This window comes from Perognathus longimembris, chromosome 8, assembly GCF_023159225.1.
Source record: "Perognathus longimembris pacificus isolate PPM17 chromosome 8, ASM2315922v1, whole genome shotgun sequence".
In the NCBI taxonomy this organism is placed as follows: Eukaryota; Metazoa; Chordata; class Mammalia; order Rodentia; family Heteromyidae; genus Perognathus; species Perognathus longimembris.
The window spans coordinates 4,276,938-4,302,578 of NC_063168.1; the positions used below are offsets into that span (position 1 = coordinate 4,276,938).

The 25,641-nt window shown below is 40.8% G+C and overlaps 1 protein-coding gene across 3 annotated transcripts in view; it reads right to left on the reverse strand.

The window, feature by feature from the left end:
* The window catches only part of Aff3 (AF4/FMR2 family member 3), a 478,613-nt gene that overhangs the window by 333,630 nt on the left and 119,342 nt on the right, over positions 1–25,641 (reverse strand). For 2 of the 3 annotated variants that reach the window (XM_048352397.1, XM_048352395.1), the window contains exons 3-5: positions 17,249–17,369; positions 15,972–16,284; positions 15,467–15,852 (exon numbers count right to left, since the gene is read on the reverse strand). In XM_048352397.1, the coding sequence (XP_048208354.1) occupies positions 15,467–15,852; positions 15,972–16,284; positions 17,249–17,369 (820 nt within the window). Of the gene's footprint in view, positions 1–15,466; positions 15,853–15,971; positions 16,285–17,248; positions 17,370–19,790; positions 19,866–25,641 lie in introns of all 3 variants that reach the window. The other variant, XM_048352398.1, reaches the window with a different exon arrangement.

Sequence of the window (25,641 nt, forward strand, 5' to 3'; positions counted from 1 at the left end):
AATCTGTAAAATGCAGCCTAGAAAAATATGCAGTTACAAAACCTGTTGGTATAAAGATAAGCAGTTTATTTAATAAGTAATTAAATGTGGTCACCAGAGGAATCACAGCTTATAAAACTTTATCAGAAAAAGATTAATCCATTTCAGGCTTAAACTAAATGTCATAGGAAAGCTCATGAATTTAGATAGGAATCCACTTATTATCCAAAGACAGTTCATATTGAATAAAAACAACTTATATTACAAGCTATATTTATACTTACTTCAATCAAATCTATATACTTTGTAGCTATCATTGATTTCAAGGGTAATTATCAAACTAGAATAACTTAATAGGCAGCCTTTATTTATTTGTCACATTTTCTAGAATGCTCTAAAATACAAATTTATATACCTATTCCTTCAGAAATTCAAAACAATGCACCAACTGTGGCATTTTAACTCAAAAAGACCAATCTGACAACTCAGTATTATACATCTACTATGCATTCTGGCACTGGGGAAATAAAAATTGGAGAAACATATTCCTTCTTTTGAGTGGCTCATAAAGAGAGGATAGGAAGAGAGAGAAAGAAATGACATGTTGCATCTGGATACACAGTTACTCAGCTATAATCTAGTGACTGAGAGGTAAGGTATGAGAGAAAGTAGCTTATGCTCCTTCTAGGTAGCATCTTTACCAACAGGTTGTTCCTTCCCCTTTTCTCTCCATCTTGCTGATGCTGACAAATAATATAGCCCATCTTAGATCATGTGGAAACTACTGACAGGAATGTAAACTAGTACAGCCATTACGAAAAACAGTGTGTTGGTTCTCAAAAAAATTAAGGATCCAGGGATCCTACTACTTGGATACAAAGGAAATGAAGGCCCATTAAAAATCAAAGAGAGGGCTGGGGATATAGCCTAGTGGCAAGAGTGCCTGCCTCGGATACACAAGGCCCTAGGTTCGATTCCCCAGCACCACATATACAGAAAACGGCCAGAAGCGGCGCTGTGGCTCAAGTGGCAGAGTGCTAGCCTTGAGCGGGAAGAAGCCAGGGACAGTGCTCAGGCCCTGAGTCCAAGGCCCAGGACTGGCCAAAAAAAAAAAAAAAAAAAAAATCAAAGAGATATCTGCATTCCCAATTTACTACACCACTGTTCCCAACAGCCAAGAAATAGAAACAACTGAGGTGTCCAATGACAGACGAATGGATAAAGAAACTGCACTATATGAACGCAATGGAATACAACTCAGCCATAAAAAGAGTAAAATTCTGTCATTTGTGTTATCATGAATGAACACTGTAGGACATTATATTTTGTAAAATAAGCCAGCCATAGAAAGACAAATACTACATGATCTCACTCATATGTGGAGCTAAAGAAGCCAATTCAAAGAAGTAACGAAGGACACTGGCTAAAGATACTGAAAGAAGGGATAGGGAGGGATAGGCTGGTTAATGAGTACAAGGTTATAGTTAGAAAGGCCTTTTTCTTTTGTCTTTCTTCCCCATGTTTTTACTCCTGATATCACTGTAACTGATTTTGGTACCCTGGATATTGTATATATGCATATTGCAACTAGGGAAGGGAAGGGGAATATCAAATTGGAAAGACAAAGGATAAAAAGCAAACCAATACAACAGCCATACTTACAAAACTATATACTGTAAACCAACTGCACAACTCATGGGGGGGAGAGAAAGGGGGAGGGAAAAGGTAACATTTAGATAAGAAATATACGCACTGCCTTACGTATGAAACTGTAACCCCTCTGTACATAACTTTGACCATAAAGAAATAAATTATTTTTTTAAAATAACCCCCAAACAGACAATGATTAAAGAAAGGCTAAATTCTGGGGTTCTGGGGTTCTACTGCACAGTATAGGGTAGCTATAATTAATTAAATATTTCAAAACAGTTAAAAGATTTTTAATATTTTTGCCACAAAAATGATTAATGTAGGGAGGGATAAATATGGTAAATGTCCTGCTTCCATTATTTTATAACATATGTATGGAATTGTCATACTGTGCCCCATAAACACGTACAGTTACTGAATACCCATTAAAAAGGAGAAAAAGTGGGCTGGGAATATGGCCTAGTGGCAAGAGTGCATGCCTCGTATCCATGAAGCCCTGGGTTCGATTCCCCAGCACCACATATATAGAAAACAGCCAGAAATGGCGCTGTGGCTCAAGTGGCAGAGTGCTAGCCTTGAGCAAAAAGAAGCCAGGGACAGTGCTCAGGTCCTGAGTCCAAGGCCCAGGACTGGCAAAAAAGAAAAAATAAAAAGGAGAAAAAGTGACCCTGATGCAGGCAGTAGACTCCATAAGAAAGCAGAAAGATTCCAGGTCCCTTTCCACGGTGGGACATCACAGAACAGAACCATGGCACCACCTCAGACTTTAACACTCTTCGTTCTGAAGCTATTGTTTGGAATCCCTCACTAGAAGCAGCTTCAAGCCCTAATTAACATGTAATAAACTTGCTTCATTTTCCAAGGAGACTTTATTTTGGAAAGTTCTCTTTTCAAAGAAGAATCAAAATGTAATAGTACAAATGAGGCAAAATGTGATTTCTAGTTTTTCATGAAAAGGAAGCCTGAATTTATGGCAATAAATTAATCTTAAAAGTAACAAAGTTGAGATCCACAATTAAACTCTTATAAATTCTTAGGAAAGAATGATTTATGGACTCATGTAGGGCAGTAATTTTTAAATAAAACTGTATAATCACATAATGGAGCTATTTTTGTAAAATGAAAATATAAAAAGCTAAAGATGAACAAAATTGTAAAACTCAGAGACAGTAGGAAAAAGGATAAACAGTGAAAACTGACAAATGAGAAAATACAATAAATGTGGCTGAAAAAATTACAGATCAAAACAATTAGAGAGGAACTAATAAAGAAAAAAAAAAGACAATGACTGGTCCAAGGGCCATGCCTTTAAAGACAAAACCAAAAACAATACACAAAATTAATATGTGTACAAAACACTCAATGGCTGAGTGTGGTAGTGTACATTTCTCATCCCCAACAACACAGAAAAGCACAGGTAAGAACATTACAGCCCAGGCCATTTTGGACGTAAAGTGAGACATTACCTAAAAAATAATCACTGCAAAAAAGGGCTGGAGGGACAAGTCAAATGATAGAGCAAGTGCAAAGCCCTAAGCTCAAATATGAGTACCACACAAAGAACATACAGGTGTGTGGATAGAACGCACCCCGATTCAGAAGTTAGTTATACCGAGGTAGATCTTAGTGATACTACAGAAATTACAAGAAAGACTGTAGATACTCATGTAGAAAGAAGAAATCACAAGAGGCAAGAGGAAGGACTGGTTGAAAGAATTGTGTCAGCAATACTCAAAAGACAGTCTCTACAACTGAAGAAGCAAAGAAATACAAGAGAGAGAAGAAAGGAAAAGACAATGCTTTCCAGAATGAAACCCATGTCTTGTCTGTTGATTTTGTTTTCCTGAATGATGGGATATGAGTTGATTTTATTTCATTTTTTCATTGGCTTTACATTAGTTATACAGCGGGGGGAATTTTATTGTTGAACTGAGTTTTGATTCTCATTTTTATCTATTATTCAAATTAAAATATAATATAATCTAGTAAAAATGAGAATACAGAAAATATTAAGGAAGTAAACATGGCAAGATATTAACAATAATACATTTCTGGCCATTATTGCTCTTTTAAATAAGAGGAATGGGCCTGAAAGGATCTGGTAAGAAAATTGGGAGGGACGGCACACAAGGCCTAAACAAAGGCTGAAAGGTTTGAAAGAAAATGGCACACGCAGGAGACAGACAGCAAGAGGTAAGGTAAATCAATGAAGATAAAGCCTCTTCACATTGCAGACCATGTTTGAATTTCGTTCTGGCCTTTATTTTTTATTTCAGTTATTGATCTACCAAACAGTGTTCCAAGCACTGAAAGTAGGTTTGCCTCCCTAGTTCTCTGGCACAGAAACTCAATGTTGCAGAACTCAGGGGTGAAATAACTCAGCATTAGCTCTATTAGATGATGGGAGAAAGATGAATGGGAAGGGACGTGTCCTCCAGGAGCTTACAGTGTATCAAAGAAGTAAGTCAGACCTAAGAAAGTAAAGAATAATATATGGTAATGGAATGCATGTTGTCACTAGAGGAATTTAGAGGAAAGAGGACGTCCTGCAAGTGGCTGGCGTTGCTTGAGAAAGCGGAAGGAGTTAGTTAAATTGGGTCTAGAGGAAAGGATAGATTTCTGACAAGATTTTCAGTCTCACAAGGATTCCTACCAATAGCTATGCCATAATACTTTTTAGATGGGGTATTAATCTTTTCTTCACTTAAATTATAAAGGCCTGATTAAGTAAACTACGGTGAATTTTGACCACCTGAAAAAACAACTTGTCTTATACCTATTAGCCAAATAAATTCTAGGAAATAAGGTAGACAAGAGTGACACTGCCAGCAATGACAACATCCCAGGACACAACTAACATGAACGGGTATAGGCTGCAGAAATGCTGACGTGAAAGTCCACCTCAGGGTCAGAGCCATCGGAGAGAGGAAGGCTACCACTCAAAGTTGTAGGTCCCCCCTTGGTTGCAGAGCTTGAGCACAGACAAGATTTAAGGTATGACAGGGATAAGACAATGAGGAGTCAACCGCCCATTGGTTGCTGGAGAAACCACTGATGATTTCCATGAGGTTAAAGCCCCGAAGAACTGGGGGGGGGGGGAGGCGGGGGGGGGGGAAGGGGCTTAACAGTATTTGTTGTCAGAACTTAACACAGACAAATACCACCAGGTATAGATGTTTCTGTTTTCTGTAGTCTACTTTCTGTCTCACAGATGAGGGGTTCACCATTTATTGTGTATCAAAGGCATGCATGCCAAAGGCTAAATGGTAAAATAGCCAGCAATATCTCTGAAGGAGAAAATTATGAGGCACCAAATAAACAAAGCTCTGGATAAATAAATACGAGGTTGTGTTTTCCTAAATCAACGTATCCCTTGAATAACTGAAACAGGAAGCATGAAAGGCAGTACTGAAAAAGTGTGAAATGACACAGAAAGAAAAAGGACATTCTTAGAAGCAAGTTTTGTGCCTCTTAGAACTCTGTGGTCTAGGCTGTTTCAAATCCTCTAAAATGTAACTCATGTTGAAGAAAGTCTAAAGTCTTGGTTCTTACTCCTCCTCCATCTCCCCCTTCATCCCTGTGCTCCTCATACCCACTTCTCACTCCAGCTCCTTTGTGACTAGAAACAGCCATTTCAGCAAAACCTGCACACAGCAGGGAGTCTACTTTTGAAAACCACAAAAGGAGGAGGGAAGGTGGGGAAGGAAGGGAGTGGGAGAGAGAAGAGGAGGAGGAAGAGGAGGAGGAGGAGGAGGAAGAAGAGGAAGAGGAGGAAGAGGCATAATGCATAGGGTTACTCCTGGTCAAGCCACTGCTTGCTTGGCATCTGTTTCCGAGACCAGCATATAGCTGATTCCTTCTACCTGTGCCACCTTTGCATCCATCAGTAAATAGGATCCTCCATGTTGAACATGTGTAGCTCTTCTCCTCCCATAAAAGATCTACTAGCAGAAATTACTGGAGTGGGGAGTGGAAACAAATGAGGGAGGGGGTAACAATGTTTAAAAAGAAATGTACTCCTTAAACAAGATCAGAGATGAAACAGGTAGCATCACCACAGAAACAACCAAAATTCAGAACACAATAAGGGACTACTCTGCAAACCTTTATGCCAACAAATTCGAGAACCTAGAAGAAATGATTTCCTAGAAAAAATTTATATCCCCAAACTCCACCATGAAGATTTAAACCTTCTGAACAGACCCATATCCAGCATTGAAATAGAAATGGCAATAAGTGATCTCCCACCCAAGAAAAGCTCAGGTTCATACGGATTCACAGCAGACTTCTACAAGGCCTTCAAAACAGAACTCACACCAATATTTCTCAAACTCTTCAATGAAATTTAAAGAGAAAGTTCACTACCAGACACATTCTATGAAGCCAGTATAACCCCCATCCCAAAACCAGGCAAGGACTCATCATGGAAAGAGAACTATAGATCGATTTCCCTGATGAACATAGATGCAAAAATTCTCAAGAAAATTCTGGCCAATCGACTTCAACAGGTCATCAAAAAAATCATACACCATGATCAAACTGGATTCATCCCAGGGATGCAAGGTTGGTTCAATATACGCAAGTCAGTTAATGTAATCCACCACATCAACTGAAGCAAGGTAAAGAACCACATGGTTATATCTCTGGATGCAGAAAAGGCACTCGATAAAATCCAGCACCCATTTATGCTAAAAGCCCTGGAAAAACTGGGATTCCAGGGAACACTCCTGAATATTAAAAGGCAGTCTATGACAAACCAACAGCAAGTATAATTCTAAATGGTGAAAAACTAAAGCCATTCCCTTTAAAATCAGGAGCAAGACAGGGATGTCTGCTCTCTCCCCTTCTCTTCAACATAGTACTAGAATTCCTAGCCAGAGCAATTAGGCAAGAAGAAAATATAAAGGTGATCCGAATAGGAAAAGATGAAGTTAAACTTTCTCTCTTCACAGATGACATGATCCCATACCTAAAGAACCCCACTGACTCTACTCCAAAGCTACTAGAGCTGATCCAAAACTTTGGCAAAGTTGCAGGATATAAAATAAACCCTCAAAAATCAATGGCATTGGGCTGGGGATATGGCCTAGTGGCAAGAGAGCTTGCCTCGTATACATGAGGCCCTGGGTTCGATTCCCCAGCACCACATATACAGAAAACGGCCAGAAGTGGCGCTGTGGCTCAAGTGGCAGAGTGCTAGCCTTGAGCAAAAGGAAGCCAGGGACAGTGCTCAGGCCCTGAGTCCAAGGCCCAGGACTGGCCAAAAAAAAAAAAAAAAATCAATGGCATTTCTATATGCTAATGACCTGAATGATGAGGCTGAAATCAGGAAAGCAACTCCTTTTGCAATAGCCTCAAAAAACATAAAATACCTTGGAATAACCTTAACGAAAGAAGTGAAAGACCTCTATGATGAGAACTTTAAAAACGTCAAAAACGAAATTAAGGCAGAACTAAGGAAATGGAAAAACCTCCCGTGCTCCTGGATTGGGAGGATTAATATAATCAAAGTGGCAATATTGCCAAAGGCTATCTACAAATTCAATGCAATACCCATTAATATCCCAACACAATTTTTTAATGAAATAGAGGAAGCAATCCAGAAATTTATATGGAACGATAAAAGACCCAGAATAGCAAAAACAATCCTAAGCAGAAAGAACAGTGCTGGAGGAATTACAATACCCAACTTCAAGCTGTATTATAAAGCTACAGTAATAAAAACAGCTTGGTATTGGCACCGGAACAGGCCTGAAGACCAATGGAACAGAATTGAAGACCCAGAAATGAACCCACAGAACTATGCCTACTTAATCTTTGATAAAGGAGCTAAAAAAATAGGATGAAAGAAAGACAGCCTCTTTAACAAATGGTGCTGGCAAAACTGGTTCAACACATGCAACAAACTAAAACTAGATCCTTATATATCACCCTACACCAAAATCAATCCCAAATGACTCAAAGACCTCGAAGTTAAAACAGATACCCTGAAAACACTAAAGGAAGGAGTAGGAGAAACACTTGGGCTCCTTGGCACAGGACAGAACTTCCTTAACAAAGACCCAGAAATGTGACAAATCAAAGAAAGGATGGACAAATGGGACTGCATCAAACTGTATAGCTTCCGTAGGGCAAAGGACATAGCTCACAAGATAAACAGAAAGCCCACAGACTGGGAAAAGATCTTTACTGGCCATACAACGGACAAAGGCCTCATACCTAAAATATATGCAGAACTAAAAAAATTACATTCCTCCAAAACAAAACCACAAAACCAGTAGCCCCCTCAAAAAGTGGGCTAAAGACCTAAAAAGAGACTTCTCTGATGAGGAAATGAGAATGGCCAAGAGATATATGAAAAAGTGCTCTACATCACTGGCCATAAAAGAGATGCAAATCAAAACAACACTGAGATTCCATCTCACCCCAGTAAGAATGTCCTATATCAAGAAAAGTAACAATGACAAATGTTGGAGGGGATGTGGAAAAAAGGGAACCCTGCTTCATTGTTGGTGGGAATGTAAAATGGTTCAGCCACTCTGGAAAGCCGTATGGAGATTCCTCAGAAGGCTAAACATAGAGCTCCCCTATGACCCAGCAGCCCCACCTTTGGGCATCTACCCAAAAGACCACAAACAAGAACACACTAAAGCCACCAGCACAACAATGTTCATCATAGCACAATTTGCCATAGCTAGAATCTGGAACCAACCCAGATGCCCCTCAGTAGAAGAATGGATCAGGAAAATGTGGTACATATACACAATGGAATTTTATGCCCCTATCAGAATGGCATTGCCCCATTCGTAAGGAAATGGAAGGACTTGGAAAAAATTATACTAAGTGAAGTGAGCCAGACCCAAAGAAACATGGACTCTATGGTCTCCCTCATAGGGAATAAATAGCACAGGTTTAGGCTAGTCACAGCAGAGGATCACAAGAGCCCAATAGCTATACCCTTATGAACACAAAAGATGATGCTAAGTGAAATGAATTCCATGTTATGGAAATGACTGTTATATCACTGTTGTAATTACTTTCAACATGCCATGTGAAACCAGAGCTTCTATTATTGATGATCCTCTTGTATGTATGCCCTTCCTGTGGTCATACCTTCACTATCTCTGTATCTTATCTGAGTACATTGGAAACGGTGTATACAGGTATTAGAACTAGGAAACTGAAAGGGAATACCAAAATCGAGAGACACAGGGTAAAAAAGACAAACGATTACAAAAGCAATACTTGCAAAACTGTTTAGTGTAAATCTACTGAACAACTCATGGGGGGAAAGGGAAAGGGGGAGGGGGGAGGGGGAATGAGGGAGGAGGTAACAAACAGTACAAGAAATGTATCCAATGCCTAAAGTATGAAACTGTAACTGCTCTGTATATCAGTTTGACAACAAGAACAACAAAAAATGTACTCATTACCTTACTTATGTAACTGTAACCCCCCCCCCCAGTTCATCACCTTAACAACAATTTTTTTAAAGAAATCACTGCAGTTATGAGGAGGCCACTGATAGACTAGAAGAGACTAACCCCCCTGTTCATCACCTTAACAATACATATTTTAAGAAAGAAAGAAATTAGAGCAGTTATGGAGAGGCCACTGACAGACTAGAGGAGATGTCTTTTACTCATACCCTGAATAAATCACCTAATTCATCAAGTTAGAGATGTTTTCAAAATCTGGGGGGGGGGGGGGGACAAAACCATAGATGCCTTATGTCACTAACATCCTAGTGATATTCATTTACTTACCTTAACTTCCAGTTCTGGGTCAAAACACCTGATGTTAGGCATTTGGAAGGTAAACAGAAAGCCAACAGAGTCACAGTATTAATTGTTACTTAAATAAATTTTTATTGAGTGCTTACTATGCACTAGCCAGTGGTTCTAGACATCATGTAACTATTAACATAATTTCATAAGGTTGCTATCAATTTTCTTTACCATGATTCTGTGTCACAAAGAAGGCAGTTGAGGCACAGTGTAGACCTCCAGCAAATGGGAGTGAGAGACAAACTCAAGTTAGGCTTCGTAAGCCACATTCTTCATCTACAGTTGGACCAATCACTGAAGAAATATGGGGCCTAAACAATCTTGCTTCCAAAGGCATATTGTTCCTGAATCCTAACCTTTGGTTAAATTAGAACAACCGCAGGGTGCTCAGGAGTGGTCAACTAGCTAGCTGCCTGTTACATGTGTAGCTATGGAAGTGGATCCGCAACTAGCACCAGAGAGATTCTATTCTCTTGTACAATAAAGGCATTGCTAATGCAGGTGAGTCATGTGGAGATAAGTGAGTTCACTGCTCAGCCCAATTAAACATGCTGTTTAATACACAGTGGCTTCAGATAGTTCCGTTTCAGTGAGTTATTTCTAGAGGCTTACTGCCTGAGCATTTTAACATTTTTCTCTAATCCAAATCTTGTTGATTTTATATTTCATTTCACTGGAAACAGATCTCACATGGTATGTTCCACTGCAGCTAAAAATAGCTCAGGCAAAAAGTCCAGAGAAACAGCACGAATGTGACCCTTGGCTTGGGAATAAAATCTCAGGAGGGGCTAAGCATCACATAGGGAGAATCATGTCACTTGGGCTTTGTTACATTAATCCAGGATAATCTTCCTGTTCAAGATTTCAATTGTTTACAACAAAAAACATTTCTTTCCTTCTATTTCACATGCCCACACACATATCCATGTTTATACTGTTTCCACTTTGAAGCAGTGATATAGCCAATATTTACTCGTATTTATTTTACTATTACTCTGTTAAGTGTGCCATATACTTTAACTTCATTTTCTCTCCCTCCCCAATAACCCTGCCAAATCGATACTATCAATTTCTCCACTTCTTAAGGAAACTGGGAACCAGAGGGGCATTAAATGGTTTGGCTATTAGTGTATAACGCCAAAATTCAAACCCCATTCTTTTCTGGGCTATGGTCATTCCAACATGTCTTACCTCTTCCCCATGTTTCAGAATGGCTGCCCATGATCTGAGCAAGGATGGATGAAATCCACAAGAGTCTTTTCTCTTAGAATTAAAAAAAATACATGTTTATCTACCAGGTATAGTAGGGAGAGGTTCTTTTTGTTTTCAGTAAAGCTATATGCACAGGCCTCAAGCTCCTGATGGGCCCCTGGTTTGGAGTCAGCACACACATAAGGTTGTAGTTTAAGAAAAAGCAGTCTTGGAATCCACCCAAATGCTTTCCTGGGGAGGAAGCTTTACAAGAACTGGGGAAAGAGACAGGGAAGCAGAGCGGGCTGGCTAACAGCCGCTCCGTGAGTCTTGTCCTCCGGGCATGCCTCCACCATCAGAAGTAGTCCCCACCTTAAGGCTACAAAGCTTGGCTTTTATAACATAAATCTGAAGGAGCCCCAGGAAAGAAAGGAACAGAAAAGGACACCAGAACCTTCGCATGGGGACATGATTTTCTTCAGATTTTCCAATCAAGAGTTATAGAAACCTAAATCATTGTATGTTATTAAGTGCCCTACCTTGTAGGAGCCACAGGCTGAACATAAAAGGGCTAAAAGAAAAAAATTATGGAAACCTTTCCAGGTGCCAGTCTCCATGATGACCTTCAGGATAACCTACTAAAATGCAGAGAGCAAATGCCTTCATCCACCAGGTGAGATCAACAGGGAGGAGTCCACCCTTGCAAGGGCAAGGACCCCAGGTCCCCACTTAAGAGGGTAGAGGCAGCACAGCGTGAACAGGAAGGAGCCCAGAGCGGAGCTGTCTGTGCAGATAGATGCTACGCCACACTGCCCCCCAGGACAGACCTGAGCCCCCTTCTGAAAAGGGGTATGGAGAGTGAGTAATGAGAAGAATGAGACCATTACAGGTAGGGAAGCCAGGTCTACAGACTCCACACATTCGTTCTTCCTTAAGAAGCGTCCTAAGAGCTCACTTGGATTTGAAAACATTATACATCTCAAATGTAATTAAGAAATTCCGGCTGGCATGAATATGTAATGCACACAACTGCTTTGCAGATGCCTTTTCTGCCCGACAGGCTGGTGCCCACTTTAATTTGGAAGAAATCCATTTTCATACAAAGGTAACCAAGAGTGACAAGAAATAGGAAGCCTACATCATTTATCTTCTGTGAACTTATGGAAAAATCAGTTAATTGCTTTTCTCGGAAGCTATTTTGTGGAATCATAGTTCTCCATCTTTCTTCTTATACTCATGGCTTACATGGTGATTTTTTAAAATGCTGTTCATGAAGATGCTCGAATCAGTATATCTGAAATAATTTAATTACATGTTTTAACAAATAAATTTTTGATCAACCAAAAATGGTTACTTTGCTCTTATAGATGAATTATCAAATGCTAATAAAATTTCTAACATAACCTGATATTCACATTTAGGAATCTCTTTCCTGATCAACTAAACTCTGGGTGGCAAGGTTTTCTTTGCCCTGCATTTCAAATGTGCACCATTCCCAGACATCAGAATCCTTTTCTATATAGAAAATTAAAATACATGCTATTTATTGTATTAACAGAAAGCAATTAAAATACAGAAATTTTGGAATACTACCACTACAAGTTAGTGCTAAACAAGCTAATCACACAGCCTACAAGAATCAGAGGTTCCTTTTCTTTTGTCCTCACTTCTGTTTCCTGGTAGATAACCATGTATTTTTTTTAATTCTAAAACTTTTAAGACTTATATGACACAGCTTTCAAAACCCAAACCTATTATTCTGCTAATAATTCCTTGTCCTGTGAGCCAAAGACAGATCTGGAAGCTAACCATATTAAGTTTCAGGGGCCTCAATGCTCCAGCAGCAACCTAATGACGTGCAATGTTTTATTAAAAACTGCAAGTCCCATAAAACCTGTATCTAACCCTCCAGGTTAGCAGTCTACAAGGTCTAGAGATGGAACATGAAGTTAAAAGTCAAGTGTGTGGGGGCTGGGTATATGGCCTAGTGGCAAGAGAGCTTGCCTCCCATACATGAAGGCCTAGGTTCGATTCCCCAGCACCACGTATATAGAAAACGGCCAGAAGGGGCGCTGTGGCTCAAATGGCAGAGTGCTAGCCTTGAGCAAAAAGAAGCCAGGGACAGTGCTCAGGCCCTGAGTCCAAGGCCCAGGACTGGCAAATAAATAAATAAATAAATAAAGTCAAGTGTGTGCAGAGAGGGATGAGGGGAGAAAGGAAGAGAGAAAAAAAATATAATTTCACTTCAGTTGGAACAAAATATACTGTGCCCTGTCCTAGAATGTTCTAGAACGCATGTTTCAGCCATTCGTTAAGTCCCTTGTCTCTTGCCTAACAGCAGACATCTTTCTAAGTGGCACTCCAGGGTAGGCTCACTTAATGAGGGGTAGCGTCAAGAACAAGAGACTCAGCTATAACAACGAAAATATGTTTTTCATTAAACATAAAACTGAGCTGGGAAAAAAACCAGCCAAGAGGCAGGTGTATCAGTTAAGGAATTCTCATGGGGCCTTTAACTTCCACATCAAATCGCACTGGATTTTTCTACACTAATTACCTATTACTGAGGACTGAAGAATTATAACAAATAATTTGCCACAGAAGCAAACAGAGTGCAGATGTTGCAAGGGATAAAATGAGAGGTTTATGAAATGCAAAATCAGGCAAAAGAGATTCCAAGTTTGCCATTTTTAAAAATAACATACTTTTTTTTTTCTACTACAAGAACAATAAAAGTGAAAGAATTTTTCCTAGGGCTAGTAGGCCAATTTTAAAGTTAGTTGAGAGACATTGCAAATTAAAAGCTAGGCGGTAGTATCTAATTTATTCCATTCCTGTAGATAGATATCCTAAAGGCAGAAATCGCCGATTAGTTGTTGTTTAAGGTCTCACATCACAGTGCATCTAGTCGTTTATCTGATTGGAAGAAATGTGCTACCCAATGCCAAACAGCCCCTTCTGCATGCCCTTCCCCCTTGTGTTTGTCAGTGTTGCCTAACGCAATACCCTGAGTCTTGTTCTTCAACCTATATCCTAGAAAATGTAGCACATAACACAAGTTCCTTCCAACTCATTTTTTTTTTCTGTAAATTTCCCCTACTTCACTGGGAAGATATTTTCATACTGGTAATGTGTGTATATGTGTGTGTAACACACATCCCTGTTTCTGAAAATGTCTGCCACACTAAATTATTTTACCACTTCCCCAAAATAAAAGCACCTTTTCAAAGCAAAATGTATTCCTAAAATTCTCCAGCTTCTATGTTATGACTATAGATTTTATAGGGATTGGTATAAAATATTGAATTATATGCCTACAAAAAAATACTGTTAAGCTTCTCTTAGAATACAGTAAGACAACAATGGAAAATAACAATAACCAAAAAAAACTTCGAGGTTTTTTTTTGGGGGGGGGGGGGAGGAGAAGTAAAACTGACTTAGTGATAGTATTTTGGGCCTAAGTGTAAACCACACTTTCATTTCTACAATACTGGGCATATTACACTAACAAGTATTTCAACATTCTAATTACAGTATTTTTCCTAATATGCAAGGATTTTTGCTAAAATAAGAATTGCATGTGCCCTCTAATTTCATTCTCTAAACCACTCTTCTTGTCTCAGTTCCCTCTACTGTGTATGTGCAATTGGTCTCTTTGTCACAGTCAGGACAGAATGTGAGGAGAGCAACAGGTTGGATGGTTTAATGCCACTGCATGTACAAAAATGGAATCCTCACTGTGTAGAACTCTAATTTCTGTCACTGTGCCTCTTTATCTCTGGTATATCTCTCTTTCTGTGATGTCCAAATACTGGTAAAAAGGTATTCTCAGTTTAATAACTATGTACATATGAACACATAAGATGATGCTAAGGGAAATGAACTCCAAGTTATGAAAACAAGTGGCTTATCATTGTTGTTGTTATTTTTTTTTTGTGTGTGCCAGTCCTGGGCCTTGGACTCAGGGCCTGAGCACTGTCCCTGGCTTCTTCCCGCTCAAGGCTAGCACTCTGCCACTTGAGCCACAGCGCCGCTTCTGGCCGTTTTCCGTATATGTGGTGCTGGGGAATCGAACCTAGGGCCTCGTGTATCCGAGGCAGGCACTCTTGCCACTAGGCCATATCCCCAGCCCCTGTTGTTGTTATTTTTAACATACCATGTGAAATTATGCCTTTTTATTTTGTCTTTCTTCCCCATGGTTTTACCCCTGATGTCACTGTAACTGATTTGGTACCCTGCGTATTGTATATACGTGTATTGGATAATAGGGAAGGCAAGAGGAATATCAAAATGGAGAGACAAAGGATAAAAAAAAAAAAAAACCAATGCAACAGCCACACTTACAAAATATATTCTGTAAACCAACTGTTCAATTCATGGAGGAGGGGGTATGATGAGATACCCTTTACAAAATTTATCTTGAAATTTTCAAAAGTCATTAAAAAGTTTCATGTAGAACTCCTCTATGTAAAAAAGTTACCCCCTTGGAGTGCTAAATTACAGACTTCAAAGTGCTTTTATTTCTGGTATACAATATCAGATATCACTGCCCTATTTACAAAAAAAAAAATCCTTGAACTACTGTGAAGGAGGCATATGTTCCCTAATGTGCCCACACATGCCTACACAGATGTACACATGTGTACACATTCCAATTACAATAAACTTGAGATTAAAAAAACCTAACTTATGTCCATCTTCCCATTTGAGGATGTTTACCACATGTTTTACACATGAAGTTTTACCACACAAAGTCAGTCACATCACTGAAACAAAGACACGTGGAAAACACGGCTTTCGACGATGAACAGCTGGATGATTTCTTAGCTGCACAAAAATGACAGTGAGAAAAGACTTACCTCCCCCTGCTTGGGGATGCTGAACTTGGAAAGCTTGGTCTTCGTTCTGGCCGACTCTGGCTTGGTGGCTGGGCCCCCCCTGTAGGATGCACAGTGTACGGCAGGTTCTGTAGAGGACTTCAGCTTAGGGGACTCATCAGGAGCCTGGTCTTGGCCATCCATCGGTCGTACATATGCAGTTGGCTTCTGCTGGACCAGACTAGGTTTGGAAGCCAATGACGGAGGAAAGTTCTGAACGCAGTGTCCACTGCTGTTGTGCTTAGCTGCCATTGCAGATGGCCTTTCCTGGGTCTGAAGCCCCATCTCCACATTACACACTTGTTTGGCCCGCGGTTGCTGTCTGCCAACACCATCTCCAAGCAAGGTTCTAAGAGAGCCCTGTGGTGCTGCATGGGAAGAAGAGAAAAAGAAGAGCGAGGGACTTAACACACAATGATTAGGTCTGTCATCATTTTTCTCAAAGGTAGGACAGCTGCTCAAAGCAAGCAACCTGTGCCCTGCATACCTGCTCTCTGTTGGCCATCAGATGATGGGTGCCCAGCCTTCTGCCAGCCCATGTTGCCTCTCTTACTTTGTTGCACAGGGACAGCTGCTGGTGTGGAAGATGTGGTATTACACACAGATGGGGGCTGGCTTTGAGCTCTTGAATCTGCCACAAAATGCTCATCAATCTTGTTGGCAGGAGTCTGAGTAACCCCCGGTTTGGGGACACCAACAAGATGGCTCTGATTGGATCTATCCGTTAAAAAGTCTTTCATTTCGTCATAATTGCCTAAAGTATTCTGGATCCGGTTGGAGAGTTCATCCCCCTTGTTAGTCTAAAGAAAAAAAAAACAAAACACCACATCCATGCTATTGTTAGAGACGATAGAAACAGAGAAAGTAATGGACAGGTGCCCTGACAGATCACAGAACCCAGGCTGACACGTTCAAAGGAGAGCTGAGAGATGAAATCAAAATCCTATAGCCTCTCATGCCAGCACTCAGCATGGACCCAGACCTAGAAACCTGTAAGGAACAGCCTTAGGGACCATAGAAGCCGTTCTTTGTGTTGTACTATAGTTTCTAGATTACCCAGAAATCCAAATATTAACTACTTCAGCTTTATAAGATGGTCTGTAGTACGTCTTTCCAAGATTGGGTTGTCTTTTGTTTTTCATAGTCCCACCGGGAACTTAGTTTGCAAATTCAGATTTGGCTCAGAATTGGTCTGCCTCTGATTTCTAAATAGGCAAGAAAATCAGGAGTGCATGACTTCAAAGATATATGGAGCTAAATTGGCAAGAATCTACCAATATGAACTATTCATACCTCCATGTGTCATTTTAGAAGAGAGGTTATATATTTGACCTTTGGTAAAAATGAGAAATAATTTGAATATTTCTTTTTCATTAGTCCTTATCCTTGCAAATGTCAAATATGTAACCAACCCTCTTTTTGGAATAGTGTTTGTTTCCTAAGATCTTAGAAAACATAACAAATGGCATTGACTTTGAAATACCAATGCAAAGGCATAGTGTATATTATCAACAAAAATCACAGCAAGTAAATTCCATATTATTGCCCACAGCAAGTGGTTCTCAGTATTAAATAAATTCACATGTTATTGAAGGAGGCAATAAAGCTGTGTGAACTGGGAACTGTAGCAGAGCTGTCTTTTCCCTGGTTTGCACAGGCAGAGAGAACTAACTGGAGTTTGACCTGGTCAACCCCTTCAGTCAAGACAGCCATCCACAGAGACTTCATGGTAGGGGCAAAGATGAACAACTGCACACACTCTACCTTGTAGGGCTCACTGAAGAGAGAGTAACTAGAATTAAAGGTGCCACCATCCTGTTGTGTTTCTTGGTTTCTTCTCTCTCGTTCTTTCCTCCGTAATGCATTCCTATCTGGTTCATAGACACTGTATCAGGAAAAAGAAAAGAGAGCAAGCCAAAAAATTAAAGAGTAATGGCCAAGGAAGGCATCCTGTATATGAGTGCAGACCTCTGGTTCATGAACAAATGGCAATGAGAACAGAACATGGAAAAGATTAAAGCCAGCCTAATCATACCACATGAGCTTGGGGTCTGATAAATATAGCCTTCAGGAGGGAATCCTTAGGACAAGTTCTAACCAAAATGAAACTCCTCTGATATGTGAAAGAAGAACTACCTAAGCACCTCTGACTGGAAAAGCCTGAGTGATCCCAAGGCCAATGGTAATTACAGCGTGTGTAAATAGGAATTATGAGCATATTTCTTCTATGACATAGTCTCTTGAGTAGTATACGGGAATGTTCCTATGTGGGATTGGGGGGGGGGCGGTGAGTACGGCTGTGTTTCTGTAGTGATTCTTTCATTAACTAGCTCCCTAAAGAGCTGCTGAAACTCCATGCTGCAGTGGGTTTTGGTGGGGGTTTTTTTTTTTGGCAGTTTTGAGCCTTATTCTGATCTCTGTTAATCTGTCAAGTCATCAAACGATTCCTGAATCAATTCCTCCTTCTGATATATTTGACTCACTCACTCCTCCTAACTATGAAAAATGTGCCAGGAGGAAGGGGAGCAGGTGACAAAAGGGAAAGAATGGAAATTGAATTATGTCATGTCATCAAGGAACTCAGCCTTTCGGTCGAAGAAAATTAATATCTATTCTTCCAAAATACAATTATAAGGTGGTCAGACACCAGCCAACTAGAAGAACTAAGGGAGAAAGAAAGTCTGCCTTCCCCCTAATACAGAGAAAATACAGGGCGAATTCAACTTGTGAGGGAAGGAAGTGATCTGCTTACTAGCAGAAGGCAACACTTTTTGGACTGTTTCATGTTTGGCTCACTGGATAAAGAAATTTCATCAGATGTCCTTCAAAACCAGCACTACTCTCATTTCTGGGCAGAAGCATTTAATATCAATGACCTTGCCACCATTTTGCTTAGAGGTCCTACTTGGACTAATGGGCAGATAACTGAGCCAAGAGTCAAGGATGCTTCCCTACTCCTTTAACCAGAGACCAGATGACAGAAAACTCAACCTCCACAGCCTTAGTGTCTTCACTATAAAGATGGGATGTCTTACAGCATGGCTATAAAGTCTAAACATGAAAGCCATTTATAAAAGATCTTTGGAACCATTTTAGGGGCTTCAAAGTCAATGCAACTACTATTAAAATATAGTTAATAATAAAAGAAATTGTGGGTTCAAAGGAATTTTATGAAAATAATGATATTTTTAAAGCCAACTAGCTATCTATAGTAAAAAAGAGATAGTATTTGTGTCATATAGCCGTGGGGAACACAAAAATACAGTCATAAAATAAATACTGCTTATCCTAGCTCTGCCTGTGCGGCCAGAACGTATTTCAAATCTGCTGTCTACCTGGTGACACCAAGCAGGCTTCTGGCAAAGCTGTCCCAGGCCCTAAGGCATTTCATTTAAATTTAAAATTAGGGAATGTTAAAATATCCAGAACAAGGAGTCTATTAGCATTTTAATTCATTCTTAGTACATTACCCAACATGATTAGGTTAGGGAATCCAACCAGCATCCTTCATCGAAAGGAAGCTGCAGCCTCTGGAATGTTCTGTAAACTGAGAGGCTCACAGCTCAAGTCACAGTCACTTTCAGTCACTTCTGTGGTGACAGTGAAGAGCACGGATATGGGGCAGATGGAAATGACACTCTCATCTACAGAACCAGTTTCAATTCAAAGCAGAGGACATGGCTCTCCTGCCCTTCTGGTGGATCCTGTGAATTTATTGCTCTCGTGAACATCCATGGATTTCAAATGGAGGCAACTCTAAGGACAAATGACTCGTGCTGTGGACAAGTAAAAAGGTTTTCACCAATAGGAAAATGATGGTTTCATTATGAACATCTCGGGCTGGGAATATGGCCTAGTGGCAAGAGCGCTTGCCTCCTACACATGAAGCTCTCGGTTCGATTCCCCAGCACCACATATATGGAAAACGGCCAGAAGGGGCGCTGTGGCTCAGGTGGCAGAGTGCTAGCCTTGAGCGGGAAGAGGCCAGGGACAATGCTCAGGCCCTGAGTCCAAGGCCCAGGACTGGCCCAAAACAAACAAACATTATGAACATCTCACTTTTAGACCAACATCAGCATCTGCAATCAAAATAAGAATCATAAGCTGGCACTGTGTGCACAAGAATGTTCTTCCTCTCCAGCATGAACAACCACCATCATACACAGATATCCACACACATGCAGGCCGTCCTTGGCTGAGTGAAGCCACCAAGCACACTAGACTGATGGGATGCATGAATGGTCTTATGGAGCAGCAGATGATTGTCGGGCTTCTGAGGAGGCCCCCCATGCCATCTGTATAATACCTCCTGCATCTGCTGGCTGATGACTGAAATTCCACAACTAGGGAGTCATTCCTCTGGCTTAAGATGTCTTCACCCCTGTAGAAATACAGACAGCACAAGCAGAGAAAACACTTGAATCCTTACCCGCCTCCATTTGGTATCTTAATGTATGTTAACATGTTTGCCAGCATTCTAGGATCCAGAGAGGAGAAGCAACAAAAGAAGCGGGGACAGGGACAGAATACAGCAACGAAAGTAAATTTATGAATTATTTTTCAATGAGATTTAAATGTAAAAGAGGCAATAGGATAAATACCAGCTATGATTTAGCAGGTAAGATCTGAATACACTCTCACAATCTGGAGGAATAGGGATCATGTCATAATGTGGAAATGCTAGAGTTAGGGGGAAGCTGTTCCTCTTTACTAAACTGCTTCATTTCTGACCTCTCTGAGCTTAAAGGTGTCTTAAAATTCTCCAAGTTGCAATTCGCAAATAGATAAAGTTCTCCAGTGAAGCTCTGCCTGCGTAACCAGCCCATGACTGGCTTCTACTATCGATTAGTACAAAGGACCCTTGGGACCACATTTGTGGAATCTACTAACAGAAGTGTACTTGCCAGCTTTTTGCAGTACACCAGGAAGCTTTTGTCATTCCTCCATACCAGAAGAAGCCAGATGACCCCAGAGATAATTGCTCCCACTCCTTCAAAAGAGAGTACAGGAAACGCAAGAGGAAAGGCTCTGCCTTCTTCCCTGCTTCTTGCTGTCTCTCTCCTTTCTTCAGAGGCAGCTCTGCAGCCTCCAATGAACACTGAGCTCTTCTCAAAGGTAGCCCACCCATTCCTTGTCCTTAAAAACCACAACCCCTACATGTCACTTTCGCCCCCGTGGAGCTAAGATACCACGTGCCTGAAGCCAATATCATTGTAAGAGAAAGATAGGACCTTCCACTCCCCTCCTCCTCTCCCTGAGTGCCGGTACTTTTATCATTCCCCAACACTATTTTGATTCATGAAGAAAGTGGCTGGTGGACAGCGAGCCCACCACCCTACTAAGGACAAGTGCCAACTGTATAGGAGCTCACAAGCACATAAAGCATATTTCGTTTCTTCTCTCCTCTGTCCTTTGAGCAAAGCAAAGACCCTTTTTCCTGATTTACTGGAAATTGGCTCCGTTTTCCTGAGGATGGCTAGTGTACGTTTAGAGAATTCTAATCCCTGGAAGGCAAATATACAAGTGAATATCCACTAAGTGCCAGGTATTATAAGCTGTGTTTCTCTGTTACTAGCAGATGGTACGTTCTCTGTCATCTGTAAAGACCGTCCTTATTTCTGTAAAAATTGTAAGTATCACATTCCTCAAATGTATATCACCAAATGTATTTATTTATTTTGCACGGAAGTAGACATAGCCAACTGCTATAGCATTATTTGTTGCAGATAAATAACATTTCCAGAAAGCAAGTCTTCTAAATCAACTCCTTTTAAGAGACATGTTTATTTTTAGAGTTAAAAAAAGCAAGTAAAAATTACACCAAAATATTTCTTATCCTTTTCTACGTAGTTGCTTTTCATCTATAAATTGGAGTTTCTTATAGGAGTTAAGCAAAAGCTAATTGTGGTAGTTGAGCAGGAAGGAATGTCTAAATATGAAATTATCATCATTTCCAAAATTAAACCATCCTTAATCATATTGCCATATGATAAAACTAAATACCATGGAACTAAATAATAATATCTGCTTCTTCCTCCCACTGAGCTCAAAACATTTTATCTATATATCTCCTAAGTACATGTCCACTGGAGAAGGATAGATGTTGAATACTATTATTAGGTTAACTCTTTTTAAAAAAAAAATCAAGGAACTGCCAAAGCATTAGTGGCTTATACTACCTACTCTGGAGGCTGAGAGCTGAGGGTCCTAGTTTGAATCCCATGTGGGCTTCTTATCATCAATTAACTAGCAAGCAGCTGAAAGCAGAGGTGTGGCTAAAATGGTAGAGCACTAGGCCTGAGTGGGAAAATGCCAAGCAAGAATCACTAACACACTCACACACACAAAACCTTTGGATAAGAATCTGACCACAAAAACCATGCCCCAAACAAGACATTATGTAGAAGGAACAGTAATTAATGTTCTGGGTGCTTTTTACTCATCTCTACCCAGAGAACAGGACTTTCCCAGAAGCCATGAGGAGGTGGCTACACTTCCTAAACTCTGATGTCTACAAGTTCAGGAGCAATAAATAGTGAGCATGAGCCCACAGAGGCAGAACAGGTCAAATGAAACAAAGAACAGTTATTTCCCACTAAGAATAATGAAATGAATTATGAATAAAAGTGCCAGCTGTTGTAACTTTTTACAGCCCTGAACAACAAAAGGAAACTCTCTTTCCACAACACACACATAAAGCATAGCCATGTAAACCTAGAACTGTGGTGCAGAGGACAAATCAGCAAGTAGAGAAATTATATATTCTACAGTAAGCTGCTAGTGCTGATGGTATCTCCATTTTCAGCAAATGCGGCCCATTCATCGACCTGTTCCAGTCTCTCTCCAGGCTCTCCTCCTGCAGAAAAGACGCTGGAGGTAGCACAACCTATCCTTCCATCTGAGGCCCAGCAGAACCCAGCAGACCCAGCTGGCCAGAAAACCGCCTTTTGCCATTTCTCCCTCCCTCCTGTGCTCATCCAAGTGCTGCCCATGGTCTATGAGTGCTTGCCCCAAACAAACGGTATTTCCTATGAAAGAAACTTTTAAACAGTATTTCCTATGAAAGAGACTTTTAGCCAATTGTACTTCTTGACTGGAAGCAGACACGGATTTTAATAAAAAGAGACATTTCTCCTTTCTGATATATCTCCAGAGCTGGGGATCTGCTTTAGTCTGCTTTCTATTGCTGTAACAAAACGCTTGAGGCTCAATAATTTATAAAGATGAAGCTTTTTTACCCAATAGTTTTGGAGCCTAGACGTTCAAAATCTGGTGGTTATACCTGTTTGGCCCCTGGGAAACCACTTTCTGGCCCCATTACTACGTGAAGAGACATGCAGAAGGGAAGGAACAGTCACATGGTGAGACAGGGAGTCAGAGAGATTCATGAGCCAGAATCACTGTATTTGGCAGAACTCACACCCTGGAAATCAACTGAAGTTCCATGAACTATAATAACTCCTTCCTATGGCAGTGCCTCCAATCACATAATCACCTTCTATTAGGCCTGACTTTTATTTAAAAGTTCTGCCTCCTCTACATCACAGCACTTGAGAGCAAGCACACAGCATATCAATCTTTGAGGAGTGCATTCTAACCATCTCCAATCTACTGCAGGGTTTAAGCAATATGGTGACTTTAAGATGAAAATAAACATTCCTCCTATCTTTTGCAGAAAGCAAGCTATCACCATTTCCATGTTTTGAAAACATGGAATAAAATACAATTCAGCTTAGTCCAAAAGCACCTCCTGAATGTGTGTGTCAGATGTTGGGGAAATAATCAGGGCATTGACCAACCTGTCATGCTACTGAGAAGCTAAGAGTCTAGAGGTAGGAGAAGAAGAAGGAGAAGGAGAAAGGAGGTCCACTCATAAACAAACAATGTAAACACCACGGTTTCAGGGTTCTGGCAGAAAAGAACATAAGGAAACAGGGTGGTTTCTGACAGATCATCTTTAAACAGGTTTTTAAGAAAAAAGAAGGCAGGAAGGTTGAAAGGTGTAAGATACGCAGCCTACTATTAAATGGCCTTTGAGAGAACGCAGAGGGAATGAACTCTGCTCTCTCCTAATGACTAGGCTTCTTTAACATGTTGCAATTCTATGCTCAGAGTGTCTATGTCCTCAGTTTGCCCAAAATAGCCTGTCATTGCTACTTTCCCCTAGGTAGATTCATCCAATCCCTTCTTGAAAACAGATTGGAAGTGAATATATTCCCTTTCTTTACTTCACATCAGGAAGGGCCCTGAGCAGCCTGGCCACAGAAACTACCATTTATTCAGACACTTGGAGTCCCTCCGGCATAGAATGGCACTATGAGGGCAATCAGGAAGGAGAAAAACACCATGTGGGGAGAACACTCCTGCTTCCCAGGGCAGCAACATCAGCAACTGTGTCCAATTAGACAATCAATCAAACACTCCAAAATTATAACAATTGTTTTAATTTAATGAGTCAAACTAATTAATATCTCTTGTTATCTATGAAGAAATGACAGAAAAGCTCACTAATCCTTTCTTAGAGCAAAACAACATAGAAGCGTACTTGTAAATGCCCTCTTCAGTCCACAGACAGAGTTGATGGCTAAAAGGCAAGAAGATAGTTGGGATTGCGCAGGCGATGGAAACAACTCGGAAAATAAGATGAGACTGGTGTTAGAACCCAGTGAAGAGGCCTGAATCCTAGCAGCAATCCTTCGTGGCCCTGAGTTGCTGTGGATAGGACGGTGGCAGAGGAGGAGGGTAGGGAAAGGAGTGGCTATGCTGGTGGCTCGAGCTGCTGGTGGTGGTGCATGAGGGTGGTGAGAATCGTGATAATGGTATGGTGGTGGTAGTGTAGCTGTTAACAGCAATGATGAAGGTGAGAGCTGGTAGGTGGGGATAGTGATGGCAAGCTAGGCTAGTACTGATGGGGTAGTGGTTTTAAGGTTAGTAATAGTGCTGAGATTGGTGTTGATAATGATAGTGGTGGTACAGTGTTGGTGGTAAGAACGATGGAGAAAAAGATGGTGTAGTGTTCATGGTTATAATTGTGCTGAGGGTAGTAGTGATCATAATGATAGTGGAGGTATGGATGGCAGTAGTGGTGGAGGTAGTGGAGGTGGTAGGAGTAGTATTGACACTGATAAGGGTGGTGAGGTGGTAGTGTTAGTAAGGTTGGTGTAATGTTGACGTGTGGTGGTATACTGCAGACAGTAATAGTGATGGTAAGGGTTGTATAGAGTTGGTGATGGTGGTGGTGTTAGCAGTAAGGGTGGTATTAGTGTTGATGCTGATAAGGGTAATGAGGTGATGGGGGCTGATGATGGTAGTAGTGGGAAGTCTGGTGTGGTGTTAACGGTGATGATGATAAGAGTGGTGGTGCAGCGTACAGTAGTTGTGGTGGTAACAGTAGTAGTGGTCACAATGATACGATAGCCGTGGTGAGGTTGATGGTGATAGTGACGATAGTGGTGGTGTGGTGCTGATGGTAATAATGGTGGTGAGGGTGGTGGAAGTGTTGATGGTGGCAAGATGCTGGCAGTGTGGATAGAAATGGTGAGGGTGACAGTAGTTCTAACGATAATGGTGGTATGGGTGGTTGGTGATGGCAGTGGTTAAAAGCCTGCTGAAGATTTAAAAAAAAAAAAAACCTTGGGCTGGGGATATGGCCTAGTGGCAAGAGTGCCTGCCTCATATACATGAGGCCCTGGGTTCGATTCCCCAGCACCACATATACAGAAAATGGCCAGAAGTGGCGCTGTGGCCCAAGTGGCAGAGTGCTAGCTTTGAGCAAAAAGAAGCCAGGGACAGTGCTCAGGCCCTGAGTCCAAGCCCCAGGACTGGCCAAAAAAAAAACCCAAAACCAACCATCAACAGTGTATAGAATAGATTCTTAAATTGTGAAAAGGGGCACAAATCACTTTTAAAAAAACTGTGAAACATGGCACAACCCACTTAAAAATCACGGGGGTATTCTTTTCAGTGAAATAATTTCAGACCTGTGCCACTTGCTCTGTTTGCCCCAAGACCATAGCACCACTGGTTTGCCATAGGCTTTGTAAAGGTGCCCCCAGCGTGCGGATTCTTTCTGCCATGGATTCTTCTTAAAGATCAGTCTGACCTTTTACTTGTTTGTCTGGCCACAAAGGTTATGTCCATCTTAATCCAATCTTGAA